General features: G+C 37.8%; 3 protein-coding genes across 17 annotated transcripts; 2 read left to right on the top strand and 1 right to left on the bottom strand.

Moving 5' to 3' along the window:
* The first annotated feature begins 2,301 nt into the window (after positions 1–2,301).
* Positions 2,302–3,039, top strand: LOC103423136 (calvin cycle protein CP12-1, chloroplastic-like). The gene has a single exon (XM_008361208.4). It carries the CDS (start codon positions 2,440–2,442, stop codon positions 2,827–2,829), a length of 390 nt encoding a protein of 129 aa, XP_008359430.1. The 5' UTR covers positions 2,302–2,439; the 3' UTR covers positions 2,830–3,039.
* Positions 3,040–4,910: 1,871 nt separating this feature from the next.
* BZIP3 (ocs element-binding factor 1) lies at positions 4,911–5,889 on the bottom strand. Its single transcript, NM_001294367.1, is given in 1 exon segment — positions 4,911–5,889. A coding segment is annotated over 1 exon segment (426 nt). The 5' UTR covers positions 5,650–5,889; the 3' UTR covers positions 4,911–5,223.
* A 2,522-nt stretch (positions 5,890–8,411) lies between these two features.
* Positions 8,412–19,077, top strand: LOC103449211 (vacuolar protein sorting-associated protein 51 homolog). Of its 15 annotated transcripts, none has more exons than XM_070808144.1 (11): positions 8,412–8,799; positions 9,208–9,347; positions 9,513–9,567; positions 9,688–9,773; positions 9,989–10,153; positions 10,254–10,548; positions 10,737–10,952; positions 14,650–14,799; positions 15,009–15,174; positions 15,271–15,530; positions 16,252–16,652. In XM_070808144.1, the coding sequence occupies exons 1-5, from the start codon at positions 8,704–8,706 to the stop codon at positions 10,119–10,121; spliced, it is 510 nt and encodes a 169-aa protein (XP_070664245.1). In that variant the 5' UTR covers positions 8,412–8,703; the 3' UTR covers positions 10,122–10,153; positions 10,254–10,548; positions 10,737–10,952; positions 14,650–14,799; positions 15,009–15,174; positions 15,271–15,530; positions 16,252–16,652. The 15 variants fall into 15 exon arrangements, with proteins under 15 accessions (XP_070664245.1, XP_070664247.1, XP_070664246.1 ...); XM_070808146.1 differs by having other exon boundaries at positions 15,406–15,530; XM_070808145.1 differs by having other exon boundaries at positions 14,698–14,799.
* Positions 19,078–19,756: the final 679 nt, after the last annotated feature.

Below are 19,756 nucleotides of genomic sequence, written 5' to 3' on the forward strand. Positions count from 1 at the left end.
GTGAAACGGGTGATCCGTAAACTTAACGGGTCGGGTTCGGGTGATCCGTTAGCTTAACGGGTTGGGTTCGGATGACCCGTTAACTTAACAGGTCGGGTTTAACCCGACCCAAACCCAATAAACCCGACCCGTTTACAAGTCTAGACACAGCGAGTCAGAGCGGAATGTCTTATCTACTCGGTCAAAGATTTTAAGACAACTGAATGTTGTCGCACATGTTTTTACAGAAAACTAAACGGACAAGGATTGTCTGCCCTCCTAGTTGTGGTGCCCTTCCATGCCCTCCTATTTTGTGCGGTCACGGTTAAGCCACGTCAATATTTTATATTAATTTTTTAATAAGATAATAAGACAAAAAATAATAAAAATATAAAATATTAACGTGGCTTAACCGTGACCACACAAAATAGGAGGGCATGGAAGGACACACAACTAGGAGGGCAGACAATCCAAGTCCAAACTAAACAATGAATTAAACAAGACACGTTTACGCATATGATTCTGATAAGATCTGTAAAAAGGGGGATTCCTCAAAAGCTTGTTAATATTTGTCCGGCGATGGATAATTCTACTATATTACATATATTCTGGTTAGCTGGAATTAGGCGTTTGCTTCCTTGACTTTTAGCGATAGGAGTTTTAAATGGTTAACAAACTTTGCTGTTGGCAACTTGGCATCGTCAATTCGTCATTCATCATGGTGCTATACGAGAATTCAAACACAAAACTTAGATGATACATCTTTATTGAGGTGGTAAATGACTCTTTTTTTTTTTTTTGAACTTTAACGAAAAACTCTCGGTATTATTCACTTTAACGAAAAATCACATTTCTGTACTAAAAAATCAATTATGGTACTATTCGTTTTACCTTTTATTTTGTCCTTATCGTTTAAAACTCAAAATTTTTAAACTCTTTCATTAGTTTTCCTTATTTTATTTTAGAATTTAAATGTACAAGCAATGATATTATACTTCAAACACAAACTTCGAAAGTGCAGAAATAAACACATAATTTTAGGTTGCATATCAATCTAGTTCAAAGTGGGCCCTGCATCTGCTATATCAACATTTAACAAAAAATTTTACAAAAGTCTGACATTGCAACAAATTTGTAAGTTGATGTATGACATTGTAATATTTAAAAGATAATGTATAAAGTTGTTATATGATCCAAAATTAAAGTGGTAAAATGTAATTTATCCTTAAATTTACTTTATAATTTGTGTGCACAAGCAATAATATTATACTAGAAGACGAGAATTCAAACATATAACTTCGAAATGTAGAAATAAACTCTCTTAAAAGTTAAAACTAAAATTATCCCCCTTTATTAATTGTTTTGATGCTTAAAATCTTTGGAGACATGGAATGACAAACACTCTTAACTATTTAAGCAATAAGTTATTACGGTTTTTCTTAATACTTCATGTTAGAATTCCTCTGTCCCACATCAGCCAGAAGGTTTGAAAACAAACTATTTATATAGAATTACCCCATTCTAATTAATACCGAGACATTTTGTATTAAAACTCCATATCTAACGGATTGAGCAGGTGGTCAAGTGGGGACAATATCGGTGTTGTTGGAGTGGGCCCATGGCCCGTTTACCTGAAATTTAAGATGGTATCAGAGCCAGGGGACGGGTCCATACATCCACGTGAACGGGTGGGTCCCCTTTGGCCTCGCACAAATGGGTGAGCCCCGACTTGGCTCCACGTAGGCCAAGAGATGCCATGTGCATTGGCCCAGCGCGAACGGGTGAGCCTCGGCTTGACTCCACATGGTTGCCGATGTGTGAAACTCCACGTGTGACCTATAAAATGGGGTCTCACATGCGGGGGAGTGTTAGAATTCTTTTGTCCCACATCGGCCAGAAGGCTTGAGAACAAGCCATTTATATAGAATTACCTCACTCTAACTAACACCAAGGCCTTTTGTTAAAACCCTACACCTGACGGATTGAGCATGTGGCCAAGTGAGGACAGTATCGGTGTTGTTAGAGTGGGTCTATGGCCCGTCTACCTGAAATCTAGGCCTTCAAAACATATAAACGATCTTAAATACTTAAATTATGCAATGTTACGTATTACTTTAGCTCCAAAATATCAAGCTCTCAATCGTACATGCAGTAAAACGACGAAACTGTTGGTTACAAGTTACAACTTACAAACGTATAAGTTGGGCACGTCTTCCTTGTTCAAAAGTGTGATTTTTTTCCCTAAAATATCTGAAGTGTTTCGACGTGGAAGTAGATAATTGGCTTTCATATGATAAGAAGTGTGCGATCGTAAAACATAAGAAGTGTGCGATCGTAAAACATAAGAAGTGTGCGATCGTAAAACATTGGAAACACCAATTAAACCCTCATGCTCGTTGTCACCTCACCATTCTCTCAAACCTCACCACTTCGAAACCAGAAAGAAAGAGAGAAGGAGAAATGGCAACCAGCATCACAGTCGCCGGAGTGAGCCTCTCCACCCCAAGGGCAGTGTTGTCGAAAGCAACAGAGGTACCGAGGGCATTTCACTCACTAAACGTTCCCACCTGGAGAAGCTACTCCTCCGTTGGCCGCCGCATGACCATGGTAAGGCCAGTGAGCGCAGCACCAGATAAACTGTCCGAAAAGGTGGCGGAAAGCATCAAGAGCGCCGAGGAGACCTGCTCGGACGACCCGGCAAGCGGGGAGTGCGTAGCGGCATGGGACGAGGTGGAGGAGCTGAGCGCTGCCGTCAGCCACAAACGCGACAACGAAAAAAGTTCCGACCCCTTGGAGACTTTCTGTAAGGACAACCCCGAAACCGACGAGTGCCGTACTTACGACAATTGATCGGTGGATCTCAATCAGCCTACCTTTGAGGTTGTCGTGTTTTAGATTTCATAGTACTGTCTCTGTTTATGTTAATTAAGATCGACTAAACTTAATTCGGTTCGTTTTTATATTTATTTTGCATGAAGATATGATACCGTAGCATGTTATCGTATACCTTTGAAGCATAAATTGGTGGACAGCTTATTGGCTTCCAAATATTATACGGAAGCTTGCGTTTCTTTTTTACTATTTGAATCTCATATTTCATTTGTGGATAGAATAGTGGTTTTAACTTTTAATAATATTTTATGTGTTGATCTTGCCAATTATCAATTAACTAGTGGAGGTGTTATCAAAAGGATGGGAACAAGAAAGGAATAGGGAAACTTTGAATATGAATAGTAAGGAAAAGAAACCGGAACAATTAGTCTTCGAGTTGATTTGATTATTGATTGTATGGTATCAAGTTTATCCAATTTTTTATTTTTACGTATTTGGTTATGGATTTAAAAGGAAGATTCTATATGTAGGGAAAATTAAGAATTGAAATGATTGTTATTCTCATATTTTAGTAAACACGTAAAATTAATAATCAAGAGTGCTCCTATTCATATTCCTTGTAAGCTTGGCTCGGAGATGTATTCGATAGTTCATTACAACAAGCCACAATTATTGACAATCTAGTCTCAAACTCAGTTGAAATACATATAATATCACCTTTCCACATGTGTGACTGAACAAAACCTAAGAGCATCTAGGAGTCCCTATTTAGGACTCTCGCCACCAGAATTGTACATTTGAGGTTTATATAATTTCTTAGTTGATTTCCAACAAAGAGAAGAAAAATAAAACCCAAGTTAAATATGGATGGTTGATTTTTTCAAATGTTAAAAAAAAAAAAAAATGCAGCACATGATCTGTAGAGCCCACACTCCATCTAAGGCCCCACTGAGACCTGGCTTTTCTGCCCCCAGTTCTCATACATTCTCATCCCCTCCTATTTTGTGCGGTCATGGTTGAGTCACGTGACATAAAATGTTAACGTGACTTAACCGTGACCGTACAAATAGAAGGGGATGAGAGTGTATGAGAACTTGGAGGGCAGAGAAACCAGGTCCCCCCACTGAAGAGGGTCTAACACCTGGCCAAGTAGATATTTGGTGCAACTAGACCAATTGTTCGTGCGCAAAGCATGGACCATAGGTTATTGGTTCATCACACATAGAATGTGGAAGTTGTGGGACAACCCACCTCCGTTTTCAGTTTTCTGTTGCTTTTGCTTGGGGATTTGTCCAAGCCCGATGGGAAATTCATTAAATTTGGAAATGAACCCATGACTTAATCGGGTGGTACGCGTTTATCCCGTATGATTCAAAGATTGCTTAATTCATTTGCCATTTGAAAAATATTTAAAAACTAGAAAGGCTTCTATTAAAGTGTAAACACACGTTAACTACAATATTAAAATGAAGTGTAGAGTGGTTTGATCTTATAATTCTGGAGGTTCTGTGCTTAAAAATCAATCGATGAGCATACGTCAATTAGGCCAATTAGTCTAAACAATCAGATGTTGGTTAAAATGTCAATTGGGCCAATTAGCCTAAATCAGTTAGGATGTCAGTTAGGCCAATTAGGCTAAACCATCAAATGTCAGTTAGGCCAACAATCAATTCCAATGGGGCAGACGGAAGTTGAAGTAGAATTTTCTCCGCTCCAAATTCCCCCCTCCCAGTCTCTTCATGTCTGAACTGTTCCGATTTAGTAGTGTGAGAGAGGGAAAGGAATCAAAACTTGGACACGTGTCCATCCGGGATTAGGTGTAAGCAGGAGTCCCTACTGATTCGTTCAGCAGCCAAGTATTTTCCGAGAAAGAATCATATTCTGGGAGTTAGGCCAATTAGTCATATCAATCTTGATTGATAGGATGTGCCCGTTGAATTCGAATGCAAGAAGTTTGTATCACCAAAGTTTGAATCAATCAGAGTAGTTTGAAATATCGTCTTAAAAAGAGAGCATCAAACTCTATGGAGGCTTAACATTTGGAAACAATTTCAGCTACCAATTTAAAACGAGCAACTTTGCACATTCCACACATTTCATAGCTAACAACCACCACACAAACATTTCATAGCCAACAACAACCACATAAACATTTCATTTATACAGAAGGAACACCATTGTACACACGGTTCGGTGTTCGGTTCCAGGTTCCAACAGCAAACCCAAATGTACTGCTAATCCATGATGAAACAAGCTTGTTCAAAGACGCTGACCACAACAATTATTAATTAAAGACACCAAAAACAACTAAAATTGAAATCGAAATCGAAAAACTGCCAAATCAATTATCCTAACAGAAGATACCAGAAACACCACCAAAAGACTAACAAACAAAAGCGATGAAGATCATCATCAAATGAAGAACATGTCGGAGGAGGCCGGGATGGGCTGCGGGCAGGGGATCTGCCATGGCTTAAGCAGAGGATCATGCATCTCGGGGATGTCGACCGAGAAGCCGCTGACCTCTTCGAAGATATGGAGGACCGAGTTCAATGACTGCAGTCGATCAGTGAGCTCCATTGCTTGAGCTCTCAGCACGTTGTTCGCAGACTCTATCTCATTGTGGCTGCGCTCCCTGGCATCGAGTGTCTGCCGAACCTGATTGTTCGACATCTCCAGTCTGGTGATCTCAGTCGTCAGATCATCCATCTGCTTCTGCTTCTTCATCCGCGATCGCCTCGCGGATTCGCGGTTGGACAGCATCCTCTTCCTCTTCTTCTCGTCCACCGTCGCGAACCCGTCGGATCCTGAGCTTGATTGGCGCTGAAGCGAAGACATTGTATCCTTTCTTCGGGTAATTTATCCCAAGAATTGATTGCAAAAATTAGGAAACGATGTTTGTTACCGAAATTAGATTATAGTTCGAAAGAATTGGGGAACAATAAAATTGGGTTTGGGAATTGGAATCGGAGGCAACGAATTGATGCGATTAATTCATGAGAAATCGTAGAACCAGTAGAGGAAGACGACGGAGAACGAGTGGAGCAGACGGATACGAAACATGAGTGTTATAGAAAGACTCGACTCATTGGTTTAAATTTCTACGAACCCAGAACTTCCAGGCCCCAAATCAGATCCGATCGAATTGGATTCCAAGAAACCCTAAAAACCTCAACAAAGAAAGCCACAAATTTGGACCTCAGATCTAGAAACCGATCAGAAATTCTGGATCGGGAGGAAAATAGATGGGGCGGAGAGAAGCAAGCGGAAATGAAAATCTAGAGAGAGAAAGAACGAAATCTAGAGAGAGAGAAGATGGGAAGGAGGACTTATCTGAAACGCAAAGGCGCGGCGGGGAAAGATCGGTGAAATGAGAGGGAAGAGAAAGAAGGTTGAGCAAGGCTTGGGAACGGGGGTTTTATAGATGAAGATGGTAGGGTTGGTGTGTGTGGAAAATTATAAAATAATCACCGTTTAATTATAATTACGAGTGCTAAATGCTAATTTGGTGAGTCATGGCTGGCGTGAATGGCGATGACAGCTATTTTTTATTTTTTTTGACCAAAATGGAAAATATTCTTCTATGGATAGTTTCTCTTATTCCAAATAAAGAGAAATGCCTTATCCACCAGGTTGTATGTTATCCAGGAAAGTGTTATCGTTTCACATTGGAAGAGAGGTGTACTCAATTGGGTTTTCAAAATTTCTTTAATCAGAAATTTAAGCGATTCTCATAAAATTTGAGTGTTTCAACCATAAATTTAAAGGAGTTTATAACATTGTAGATGTATTAGTTAGAATTTGGTTTTAATTTTTTTAAAAAGTTAGGGAATTAGAGGAAATTTAAGAGATTTCATAGTGTATTTTACCTACTAAGATATTTGACCACTTACAATTGAGATTATGTTTAGTCATTCATATAAGTAAAGAAAATGATAATTCATGTTAAGTGTTCTCTTATCCATTTGTTAAATATATATGAATAACTAACAAGTTTTCAATTTAATAGATTTAAAAAAAATTGTTAGATGATTCAAAAAATATATGGATGTTATCTCTTAGAGTAATGATACACTTACCATACCATCTACTTGTACTATCTATTTAATGGAGGGTAAGATCCTACCAACTCATGTAGGTTTCATCTTTATTAAATAAATTGTACAAATAAATAGTAAGAATAACATTTTTATATCTCTTATTGTTTATCTAAAACACTTTTCTTATTCCTTTTCTCCTATTTCAGTCAGCCAAAAAAAGGCAACAAAAGCTTGTTTGGCAGTGCTAAATTTTAGTGGTGCACAAAGATTTGGCCACTCTAACCCTTATAATATGAAGCCTTTTATTTGTCTTCGTGCATGCATGTTTCTCTTGGCCAATAAAATTAATGTTAACAAATTAGGTAAAGGGTATAGGTCAGACCCAACAAAAAGGATCTTAACCTTCGAAGGAACAAAATGTTCATTCCTTAATCCGAATCTTAGTTGTGTTACTAAATTTGTTGCAAATTAATTGACGAAAAAGAAAGAAAATCATCGCCGAGTATGGAAGAAAATCTTTTGAAATATCAGCCTAGTGGAGATTATGAGCCAAATGTTGTAATTAGATTGTGCTTAAAAACAAAACAAACTTTGTAAAAACCATTAGGTTGGTTTTTACCAAAAATGTCATGAAGGTAAAACAACTTTTGCTTCCTTTGAAAGATAAAAAGCAATTATTAATATTTTATACATGAACAATTGAACAGAGTCATTGTCTAAACCAACGAGGTAAAGACAACCTCAAAATTAATCAATTTTACCACTTATACGACAGGAAAACTAATGAAAATGACTTAAAAACTTTGAATTTTATTGATAAGAACAAAATAAAGGGTAAAGTGAATAGTACCATGATTGATTTTTTAATGTAAAATGTGGTTTTTCGTTAAAATGAACAGTACCGAGAGCTTTTCATTAAAGTTACCCTTAAACGACGTGGTGACATGTCATTTATTCCAAAGTAAACAGTAGAGTTCTACCAAATGAGGATCAAATGACTCCTTTTAGACCTATAGCTCTACAAGAAATTATATTTTAATGAACAACGCTAGGCCATATTTTACACCATCTCCAACCGAGGAAGCCAAAAGGCCATAGGCCAAACATAGTCATTTGACAAAAAATCATCTACAACCGAGGGGGCAAAGGGTCATAAGCCAAACATAATTTATTATTTTAATTAAATTAATATGGTTAATTAAATTAAACTGCCATATTAAAATAAAATTTTTGGACATATTTTAAGTGTCACTTGTCGCCAAATGAATAAGTCTCCGAATTTTTTATCTTTATATAATCTCAATAATTTTTTGAATATGATTTCGAGTGACACGTGTCGCTAACGTGAGTAACTCTCCAGATTTCTTATCTTTATGTAATCTCAATAATTTTTCTGATAGGATTTCGAGTAACACGTGTCGCTAAAGTGAGTAACTATTCAGATTTCTTATATTTATGTAATATTAATAATATTTCAAATAAAATTTCAAGTGCCACTTGTTGAGATGTAATTGATTGTACAAATTTTAGATATGATTCTTATCTACCTTGTACTTTTTATCTTCGGCTTTAAATGTGGTAAGAATGGTGAAGGTATTTGTAGGACCGAGCGATGCTTTTACCCAGACTTGCAACTAGTTCGTCGTTTAACAAAATCATAACTGTATCTCTATAACAAAATTCCTGTCACATTCCAGCAGCGCCAAATCTTGGATCAAGATTCAATCAACACACACAGAGACTGAAGGTTGAAGAAGTAGAGTAGGAAGGGAGGTGGACGACGTGCCGCTGGACGAGAAGGCGAAGAGGATGAGGGATCTGCTGTCGAGCTTTCTACTCCCCTGACCCTTCGATGTCGTCTCCCAACTCTAATTCCTCGTCCAAGTGCGGCACTCTCGACGCCATCAACTCCACCTCTTTCGATCCCGACCAGTACATGCATCTCCTTGTACAATCTCCAACTCTTATGTTTTACCAAATACATGACTGATTCACTGGTAGTAATTAGGGCAGATTTAGGGTTGAATTGGAAGGCTGTGTCGTGAAATTTATGTTATTTACGTCGTAGCGAAGTTTGTAGAGGCGAAAAAATGGAATTAGTGGCTGCTCAAATAAAATGTCATCAAGTTGTTTTGAATTGAGCTGGGAATTTAGTGGAGTGGAACGAAACCATTGGTTTTCGTAATACAATTGGAAATGAAATTCGGTTAGGAATTTATCCGATAAGTTGATTGCGCATGATTTGTGGCATTTGTAATTTGAATTTTGAATGATCATAATATGCTCATTTTGTTATCGAATATGAGGCAGATATTCGAACTTTGAATCAGCATTGTGAGTTGTATGAACTTTGCAGGTACACAGGTCAAACTTGGAAGGGCTTCTACAGAGACACGTTGAAATGGCTGCTGAGATAAAGAATCTTGATACTGACTTACAAATGTTAGTATACGAGAACTACAACAAGTTTATTAGCGTGACAGATACTATTAAACAGTAAATCTTTATTTTTATTGATTTGTTTACTTTTACATGTCGATGAAATCTCTGCTAATACGGGCCATATAACATTTATTGTGTTTTGGCTTGTATATAATTTAACAAAAAATCTCTTATGTCGTCAAATTCAATTCGGCCAATCTTATATGATTTTTCCATCAGAATGAAAAGTAATATTGTGGGCATGGAGGCAAACATGGAACAGCTCCTTGAGAAGGTACGCTCAATTGTTTTTTCTTTAACCCAGGCTCGCTGAAGCTGTATTTTTGTTTCAAAGGAAAAAGAAGGAAAAAAGGAGTCTAATAGTAGCTTACTTTCACATTGGCAATGATTGCAGATAATGTCTGTGCGATCTAGAAGTGCTGGGGTTAACACTCGTCTTTTTGAGAAGAGGGAACACGCAACCTTCTTCGTAAAATTCTGGTTGTTAGCAATATTTGTTGTGGTATTTATAAAAGCACTTGCTGTGATGTTTGTGGGGCTTAAAACAACTCAAACATTTTTCAAGCAAATTCTTCACGGCATCCTGCATGCCCCCATGTCGTTTTTCGATACTTCACCAATTTTGGAAGAATTCTGAGTAGGGTAAGCTTTTGTCATACTTGATGTTAACTGATGAGGATTTTTCTGTCCATCAGGCATCAACTGATCAGACGAATATCGATCGACTTCTTCCCTTCATGTTGGGAATTACCATTGCCATGTTCTTTACTGTGCTTGCCATCTTTATCATCGTATGCCAATATTCATGTCCCACTGTATTCTTGCTGATTCCGCTTGCTTGGCTTAAAGTCTGGTATCGGGTATGTTCGTTCATTTTGTTACGGTGTTAATATTTATCAGTAACCTGTAACTATAATGTTGCACTCAATGCTGAAGACTTTTGTACTTATTCTATTTTAGGGTTATTTTCTTGCATCGTCTCGAGAGTTAACTTGACTCGATTCAATCACGAAAGCTCCTGTAATCCATCATTTCTCAGAAAGCATATTAGGGGTCATGACAATTCGCTCTTTCAGAATGCAAAACATGTTCTCCAAGGAAAACATTAAACGAGTTAATGCCAACTTGCGTATGGATTTCCACAACTATGGGTCCAATGAGTGATTGGGTTTCCGATTGGAGATGCCTGGGAGTTTACTTTTCTGCATTTCCACTATGTTCATGATCTTGTTGCCAAGCAGTATTATAAAGCCAGGTATTTAAACCTTCCCGATCCTTCTTGTTTTAGTTCATTATTATTATAATGTCAGATCGAGTCTCGGCTATAAGCAAGATTTGAGGAGTGTTAGCATCGTGTTTTGATATATCTAACATAAATGAGCGACAGTGGATGATTGTTTGTTGCACAGATTTGACTAAACCGGTTTTTCCTTTATGGTGCAGAGAATGTTGGTTTAACTGTCTCCTACGGACTGTCCCTTAATGGTGTGCTGTTCTGGGGTCATATATTTTAGCTGCGTCGTTGAAAATAGGATGGTGTCGGTTGAGAGGATATAACAGTTTACAAACATTCCATCAGAAGCATCATGGAAGCTTGTAGACCGTGTTCCTCCTCCAAATTGGCCTTCCCGTGGCCACTTTGAGCTCAAAGACTTGCAGGTCAGTTTGTCTTCAATTCTGTTTATAACTTCGACGGTTTGAATGCACGTTTTCATTAGTTGGTAGTCACCATTACTTTGTCTCAAGCTAATAGGGCTTGATTGTTGTAATGTTTAGTTTTTCAAGAAACATGCATGTAATTTACTAATCCACCGCAATCATAATAAATATTAATATTAGGAGTTAATTTTAGTGAAATTTGCAAATCAAATAATGTGGTTGTAGATAATTGAAATATAAATAAAGTGTATTATTGACACATCATTTATTTCGTAAATTTGATTTTTAAAATTTAGTCTCCTTAGCATACATACATATATATACATATATATATATATATAATATATGTATGCTCAAAACCGAAAGAGAGTTGTTAGACTAACCGCAGCCAGAGGGTTGTTGATCGTGGGAGGAGCAACAGAGAATGACACCAACAGTTATTTTCATAATTTTGAATTTACGATGACCTTTTCTTCTTCCTTACCGTGGTCAGGGTAAAAAAACTAATAGGACAAATCCACCTCCTTCACATAGCAAACCTTCTGCGTAAACCCACTGTTGATTGCCTTATGCTACATGAATATAAATCACAATTTGACAAATAAAAAGTTCATTAAAATTTTGAAGAAGAAGAAAAAAAAAAAAAAAAATAAATAAATAAAACCTTCCTCCATTGTACAAAATTTAGCAACGTATTCGACATGTACCACCACCACATCTATTCTTCTCATTCTACCAAGGTTAATTGTGAGCCACTAAACATTGTAATTTGTAGAGTGAACAAAAATGTTGACTAATCCACTGCAATCATAATCAAAATAAAGAGTTGGTATTTGTATACAGACTATAACTATTCATGTACACACTAACAATAAAAAAGTCGAAACGTGATTGGAGCCCATACAAACTAAGAAATTGATCTGATAATTTAGGGTTTGAAGGAGCGGGTATTCTGACTCATAAACCTTGCTCGATTTCTCTAAGGCCCATTGTGCACGTACATGATTTTCAATGGCTGTAGGATCTCAATTGCAAGGCTGAAAATAAGTGGCAGGGTGAGCTCCCACCGAATCCCCAAAAACAATATTTGTGACACGAGTGATGATCAAGGGCATCCAAGGGTGCAACAAAGTAAATCAAAGAATATAATATTTGATGTAACAGAAAACCTTATAGTGCGAGTTGTGTTAATTTTTTCGGTTGTCCAGAAGATAATATGCTATCATATATTCATATATAAGACTAATTACATGAGTTTGCCACACTTGTTCAGGGTGTAATAAAATCTTGCATTTTGAAAAATATGCCTAAAGAATTCATTCGAAAACCCGAAAACAAAAAGATCGACAAACTTTCTCGTGTAAACTCACACAATGGTATGTGGATGCATGTAATGTACGTATATATTTTTTATTTTCTTATGCACCACCACTACATTTATTCTACCCGTAACTTGCATGACCAAGCTCGATTGCTAACCACTATTAGACTAGACATTATTGACACAAAATTCAATTTGTAAATTAAAATTTTCAAATTTAGCCTCCTTAGCACCATAAAAAGAATCCAACGAAAAAAGCCCAAAAAAAAAAATTTCCGCTTATAAAAAAGCCTTTACAGTTACATCATCACTCTCACGTCACTCCCTCTCTCACATCACTCCCTCTCTCACTCTCGCATCTTTTTTGTTTCAACCAAGCAACCCAGAATGGCGTTTCGTGCCGGTAGCATCGCTTACCTGTTAAGAAAATTGAAGGGTGTTGTAAGAGGCGGAAGTGGAGGCGGTGCCCCGGCCATGGCCCGAACACCGAATGTCAAGTTAGAACTTGACATTTCGGCGTCCCACTGAAAAGATGTCGTTCGGGTGACCGCCCACCCAAACAACTATCCGATAGCGAAGCAGCTGATGGCTGCTGCTCAGCCTGAGAGGACAGGGTTCATAGATCACCTTGCATAGCTTAACTTGGCCTTCACAACCGGAGAGCTGGTCTCGCCGAGTTTTTCTGAAGGCTAAGGAAAGCGGAGTCAATGAAACTGTAAAAGACATTTTGAACAATGAGGTGGAACAACAACTCCAGTATTTACTTCGGGAGGCTGAAAAAAACTCAGAGAACATGAAATACCTCACAGAGGTAGTGGAGTATGTTGCCAAACAGGCCTTACCAAAGGGAGTTCCTCCTCCTCCTGCTCGTCCTCCAGCATCGCCGAAGGAGGGAGCCAATGGCAAGAACGGTAACAACAAGTCGGAGGGCAATGGTGCCGGAGCAAACGGTGATCCTCCTGCCTGTCCTCAAGCATCGTCGAAGGAGGTAACCAATGGCAAGAACAGTAATGGCAAGTCGGAGGGCAATGGTGGCGGAGCAAACGATGATGGCGGGGATCTTCCGGAACCAGATGATTTTTTTGGAGGTTTTTTAGGAGGAAAAAGTTGGTAGTTTTTGCCGGAACGGTAACGGCGAGTCACTTGCTCTTTTTTGTTTTTTGTTTTTGTTTTTTTTGGTGAACAGAGCAAGTGACTCGCCGTTACCGTTCCGGCAGAAACTACCAACTTTTTCCTCCTAAGAAACCTTCAGAAAAACTATCTGGTTCCTGCAGATCCCTGCCATCACCGTTTGCTTCGCCATCATTGCCCTCCGACTTGCCGTTACTATTCTTGCCATTGGCTCCCTCCTTTGGCGATGCTTGAGGATAGGCAGGAGGATCACCGTTTGCTCCGGCACCATTGCCCTCCAACTTGCTGTTACCGTTCTTGCCTTGGCTCCCTCCTTCGGCAGTGCTGGAGGACGAGCAGGAGGAGGAGGAATTCCCTTTGGTAAGGAGTGTTTGGCAACATACTCCACTACCTCTGTGAGGTATTTCATGTCCTCTGAGTTTTTTTCAGCCTCCCGAAGCAAATACTGGAGTTGTTGTTCCACCTCATTGTTCAAAATGCCTTTTGCAGCTTCATTGACTCCGCTTACCTTAGCCTTCAGAAAAGCTCGACGAGCTTTCACGACCAGTTGTGAAGGCCAAGTTAAGCTATGCAAGGTGATCTATGAACCCTGTCCTCTCAGGCTGAGCAGCTACTTCGCTATCAGATAAGTTGTTTGGGTGGGCGGTCACCCGAACGACATCTTTTCGGTGGGACGCCGAAATGTCAAGTTCTACCTTGACATTTGGTGTTCGGGCCATGGCTTGGGCTCCACTTCCGTCTCTTATAGCACCCTTCAATTTTCTTAACAGTTAAGCGATGCTACCAGCGCGGAACGCCATTCTGGGTTGCTTGGTTGAAACAGAAAAGATGTGAGAGGGAGTGACGTGAGAGTGATGATGTGACTGTAAAGGCTTTTTTATAAGTGAAATTTTTTTTTGGGCTTTTTTCGTTGGATTCTTTTTATGGTGCTAAGAAGGCTAAATTTTAAAATTGAATTTTGTGTCAATAATGTCTAGTCTAATAGTGGTTAGCAATCGAGCTTGGTCATGCAAGTTACGAGTAGAATAAATGTGGTGATGGTGCATAAGAAAATAAAAAATATATACGTACATTACATGCATCCACATACCATCGTGTGAGTTTATACGAGAAAGTTTGTCAATCTTTTTGTTTTCGAGTTTTCGAATGAATTCTTTAGGCATATTTTTCAAAATGTAAGACTTGTAGAACTCCGTAGATATGACCTACGTGGAACTCCTGCTGAAAACATTAATCTTCCACCAGCCCTTTTGTCAAGATTTGATCTTTCTTGGTTAATCCTGGATCGAGCAGATATGGATAGTGATCTTGAGATGGCTAGGCATGTTGTCTATGTCACCAGAATAAAGAATCTCCGGCTCTTGGCTTCACTCCACTTGAGCCATCTGTTATTCGGTAAATTTCACATCTTTTACCATGGAAAGCTCAGCAGTACTGATTTCAGGATATTCTCTTTTGTTTTAGTCTTTCTATTGATCACTTCTACATACGAACGAATATAAGTCTGTATAGAACTTGTAATTTGTAAAACTACCTAAATCTTTATTTTCAAGTCTGCTGATTGTGGGACTTTCTGATAAGATTCTTTTATTAATTTTTTTCAGGGCATATATTTCTGCGGTGAGAAGATTGTCTCCTTCAGTCCCACAGGAACTTGAGGAGTATATTACTAGTTCCTACTCTAGCATTCGGCAAGAAGAAGCTAAATCGAATGCACCCCACTCCTATACAACTGTGAGAACTCTGCTCAGCATTCTTCGAATATCGGCTGTAAGTCCTGCTTTTCATATTTTCGTTTATATAAATGCGGTTCCGTAAATATATGCTGTGTATCACAAAAGAATGAGATGGCAAGAAATGATACAGCAATATATGCTGTGCATAAAAAATTACCGAGGTGGCGAAATGGAATAGTTTCTAGCCATCTACATTGGCATAGGGTTTGGGGTGCAAGAATGATGTTCTGCCGTCTGCATATGTCGAAGTTCTCTTTGTGCTCAGATGATCGGCAGAAATCTGGTCTGGATCCTATCAGTGATATCTATTCAATTTTGCGAGATGAGTATGAGACGACTGGCAAGCAGGATGTGAGCTATGCAAATGCACTAAATCTGATTTCTAGGAAGGTTAGTTTTTGCAAAGCATCTTGTGATCGATGTTCAGAGATATGACTGAATGTCATCTGATGCCAAAATAACTGCACTGCTTATCATGTCAAACAACTAGTACAAAACTTGGAAGTGATAGGAATATAACTATATAAATCAGAGTAGTAGAAATTTAAAATATATATCTCAAAAAATGAAAATTCTTGGTATTCCTGTCCGAAATTCTATCTATTTCGTCTCAAGCCATGTGGAATGTGTGCCCTTAAAAATGAAAATGGCACACCTGTTTTGATTCCTTAAAATTTGTAATAATTTTTTGATGCGGTAAAAAAATTTCCATGGCACTCAAATTAAATTAATCACTTGTATATTTGTTCTTCACACACACTAGCCTAGTTACCATTAACGATGTATTCTGAGAAAGCTTCTTAAGATTCATATAAAACATTCCAAAGATGTTTAAGTAATTTTTTTTCATATTCCGACTTGAATTTTTTTTTCAATATAAAAAACTTACTAATATTTATCTTACTTGATAAATGATAAGACTGTTTTCAAATAGCCCATAACATTTTCCTTTGAAGGTATTATTGTAGATAATTTGGGTTTGTGATTGTGTAAATTCTAGATAGATTTGAATACTAGTTATTTTTAATCCTTTATGATTGTATTTACTTGGAGGACAAGTTAATGCTTTCCTTATCTTCTACTATAAAGTATAATTAAAGTCATTGTGTAGGGGAAACCGGCACAAAAGCGTTGAAGCCCAAGTGGGCTAACCCTGGATAAGGCCCAAAAAGAATGGGTTTGATTCGGGGCACCCAAGCTTTGCCGGGTGCGTGTGATCGCCGGAGTTAGCTAAACGGTGCCGCCACGTTTGTGGTGTTCTCAGGCAAGGCCGAGTCGGAGTGTAAGCAAAAACCCAGTCTTGCGGAGGTTTGCGAGTGCATAATCCAATTCTCAATTCACACAGAGGATAGAGAAGGAGAGGGAAGGAAGAGAGAGAGCAGAACAATAGTTATTGTTTATATTTTTGTGTGTAAATTTTGATATCACTACAATCCAAAGAGCAATGCTTTGTTCACAAAAAAAAAAAAGAACAAAAAAGAGCAAGTGACTATTGCCAGCATTTCCAACAAATTTCCCAAATACCAAGTAAAAACCCTCCAACAGAAACTACCAATTTTTTCCTCCTAAAAAAAAACCTTCAGAAAAATCCTCCTGTCCGACAGATCCCTTCCGTCACCGTTTGCTCCACCACCGTTGCCCTCCGACTTGCCGTTACCGTTCTTGTCATAGGCTCCCTTCTTCGGCGGTGTTGGAGGACGGGCAGGAGGAGGAGGAGGAACTCCCTTTGGTAAGGAGTGTTTGGCAACATACTCCACTACCTCTGTGAGGTATTTCATGTTCTCTGAGTTTTTTTTAACCTCCTGAAGCAAATACTGGAGTCGTTCCTCCACTTCATTGTTCAATGAAGCTGGCATTTTGAACAATGAGGTGGAGGAACGACTCCAGTATTTGCTTCGGAAGGTTAAAAACAAACTCAGAGAACATGAAATACCTCACATAGGTAATGGAGTATGTTGCCGAACACTCCCTTCCAAAGGGAGTTCCTCCTCCTCCTGCCCGTCCTCCAGCACCACCGAAGGAGGGAGCCAATGACAAGAACAGTAATGGCAAGTCGGAGGGCAAGGGTGGAGGAGCAAACTGCAAGGGTGGCAAAGCAAACGGTGACGGAGGGGATCTGCTGGAACCGGATGATTTTTCTGGAGTTTTTTTTTTTAGGAGCAAAAAGTTGGTAGTTTTTACTTGGTATTTGTTGGAAATGCTGGCAGTAGTCACTTGCTCTTTTTTGTTCTTTTTTTTGGTGAACGGAGCATTGCTCTTTGGTTTGTAGTGATATCAAAATTTACACACAAAAATATAAATAATAACTATTGCTCTGTTGTCTCTCTTCCTTCCCTCTCTCTCTGTGAGAATTGGATTCTGCACTCGCAGACCTCCGCAAGGCTGTGGGTTTTTGGTTACACCTCGACTTGGCCTCGCCTGAGAACACCACAAATGTGGCGGCGCTGTTTAGCTAACTCCGGCGATCACACGCACCCGGCAAAGCTTGGGTGCCCCGAATCAAACCCACTCTTTTTGGGCCTTGTCCAAGGTTAGCCCACTTGGGCTTCAACCCTTTTGGGCCTGTTTCCCCTACACAATAACTCTAATTATACTTTATAGTAGAAGATAAGGAAAGCATTAACTTGTCCTCCAAGTAAATACAATCATAAAAAATAACTAGTATTCAAATCTATCTAGGATTTACACAATCCCAAATTATCTACAATGGTACCTTCAAAGGAAAACGTTATGGGCTATTCAAAAACGATCTTATCATTTATCAAGTAAGATAAATATTAGTAAGTTTTTTATATTGAAAAAAATATTCAAGTTGGAATATGAAAAAAAATTACTTAAACATATTTGGAATGTTTTATATGAATCTTAAGAAGCTTTCTTAGAATACATCGTTAATGGTAACTAGGCGTGATTAATTTAATTTGAGTGCCATGGAAATTTTTTTACCGCATCATATAAATCTACGTAGGTTTTATCCTTTTAAATTTACCCATTTATCTGTGCTATACGATATGATCTAATTATCTCATCGTACATTTCGGAAAGTGATCCTCTCCGAATCTCTTCCACCAAGATCATCGGATCAAGTGATCCGGGCCTTCCAAATTTCATCTAACGGGAAAAATTTATTACAAATCTCGATTAGCAATTGAGTTGTGGATTATTGATTAGATTCAGTGGATAGAACACGATTTTGGACACGTCTTGTCCAACATGTATAGTTTTGTGTGTTTTTACCGTAGAATTAAGATGTAGGATATTGAATACGTGTTTCAAATATTTATGTATCAAATACGAAGAGATTTTTTTCACTGGGTGTGGAACGCGTGCGTCTTAGATCTCATTTAAATTAGGCCTCTTACCTTTCATCATTTATCGTATTGTTGATCAAGAAGAGGAAAAAAAATATTTACCATCACATCTATTTTTCTCATTCCACCAAGCTCGATCTTGAGACACTAAACATTGTAGTTTGGAGAGTGAACAAAAATGTTTACTAATCCACCGCAATCATAATCAAAATAAGGAGTTGGTATTTGTAGACATACTATAACTATTCATGTACACGCTAACTATAAAAAAGACGAAACGCAACTGGAGCCCATACAAACTAAGAAATTGATATGTTAACTTTGGGTTTGAAGGAGCGGGTATTCTGACTTAGAAACATCAAACACGCCATTAAGAATTAATTATGACCTTGCTCGATTTCTCTAACTCTTTTGCCCATTGTGCACGTACATTTTCTATGGTCGTAGATCTCAATGGCAAGGCTGAAAATGAGTGGCCGAATGAGCTCCCATCGAATCCCGAAAACAACATTTGTGACACTGGAGTGATGAGTAGGGGAATCTAAGGGTACAACAAAGTGAATCAAATATGTAATATTTGATGTAACAGAAAACGTTATAGTGCGAATACAAATTGGTACATATAATTAGCATGGGTATATTTAGCAAAATAAAAAATAGGTACATATAAATAAAAATAAATATAGGTACAAATACAAATAAAACTTTATAAAATATAGGCACAAAAAGAAATTAATATATGGGTACAAATTAAAACTGAAAAGAAAATTAATACGGGTACAAACTAAAAATAAAATATATGATAAAAAATTTAGGTATAAATATAAATATACTAATTGTAACATTTTTAACATTAAATGAATATATTTACAAAATAAAAATATTTTATTATTAAAATAATTAATGATGTTACTAATATAAAGGATTTTGATCAAAAATTAAAAATGAATAAGGTTTTAATAAATGAAATAGCAAAAGGAAGGATAGACCTAATTTCTCATAAAAAAAATTGTTCTTAAAAAAATAAACATCTTTCTCTCACTAAAGGTCACATCTTTCTCTATTTTTCTCTTTAAAGGTCACATCTTTCCCTGGCTGACTCTCACCCAAGGTCTAAAATATCGATGATATCGAAAATATCGGTAGTCCAAAAATACGGAAATTTCGATGAAAACATCGAGATATTATCGATGTCGATAAAAATTGAATAAAAACCACGGAAATTGTAAGAAAAACTTGGAAATTTTTATTGAAACTTTGCAGGATGTTTATTTAGTCAATTATCTATCAGTTTATCACAAAAAA

This window comes from Malus domestica, chromosome 11 (assembly GCF_042453785.1).
Source record: "Malus domestica chromosome 11, GDT2T_hap1".
Lineage (NCBI taxonomy): Eukaryota > Viridiplantae > Streptophyta > Magnoliopsida > Rosales > Rosaceae > Malus > Malus domestica.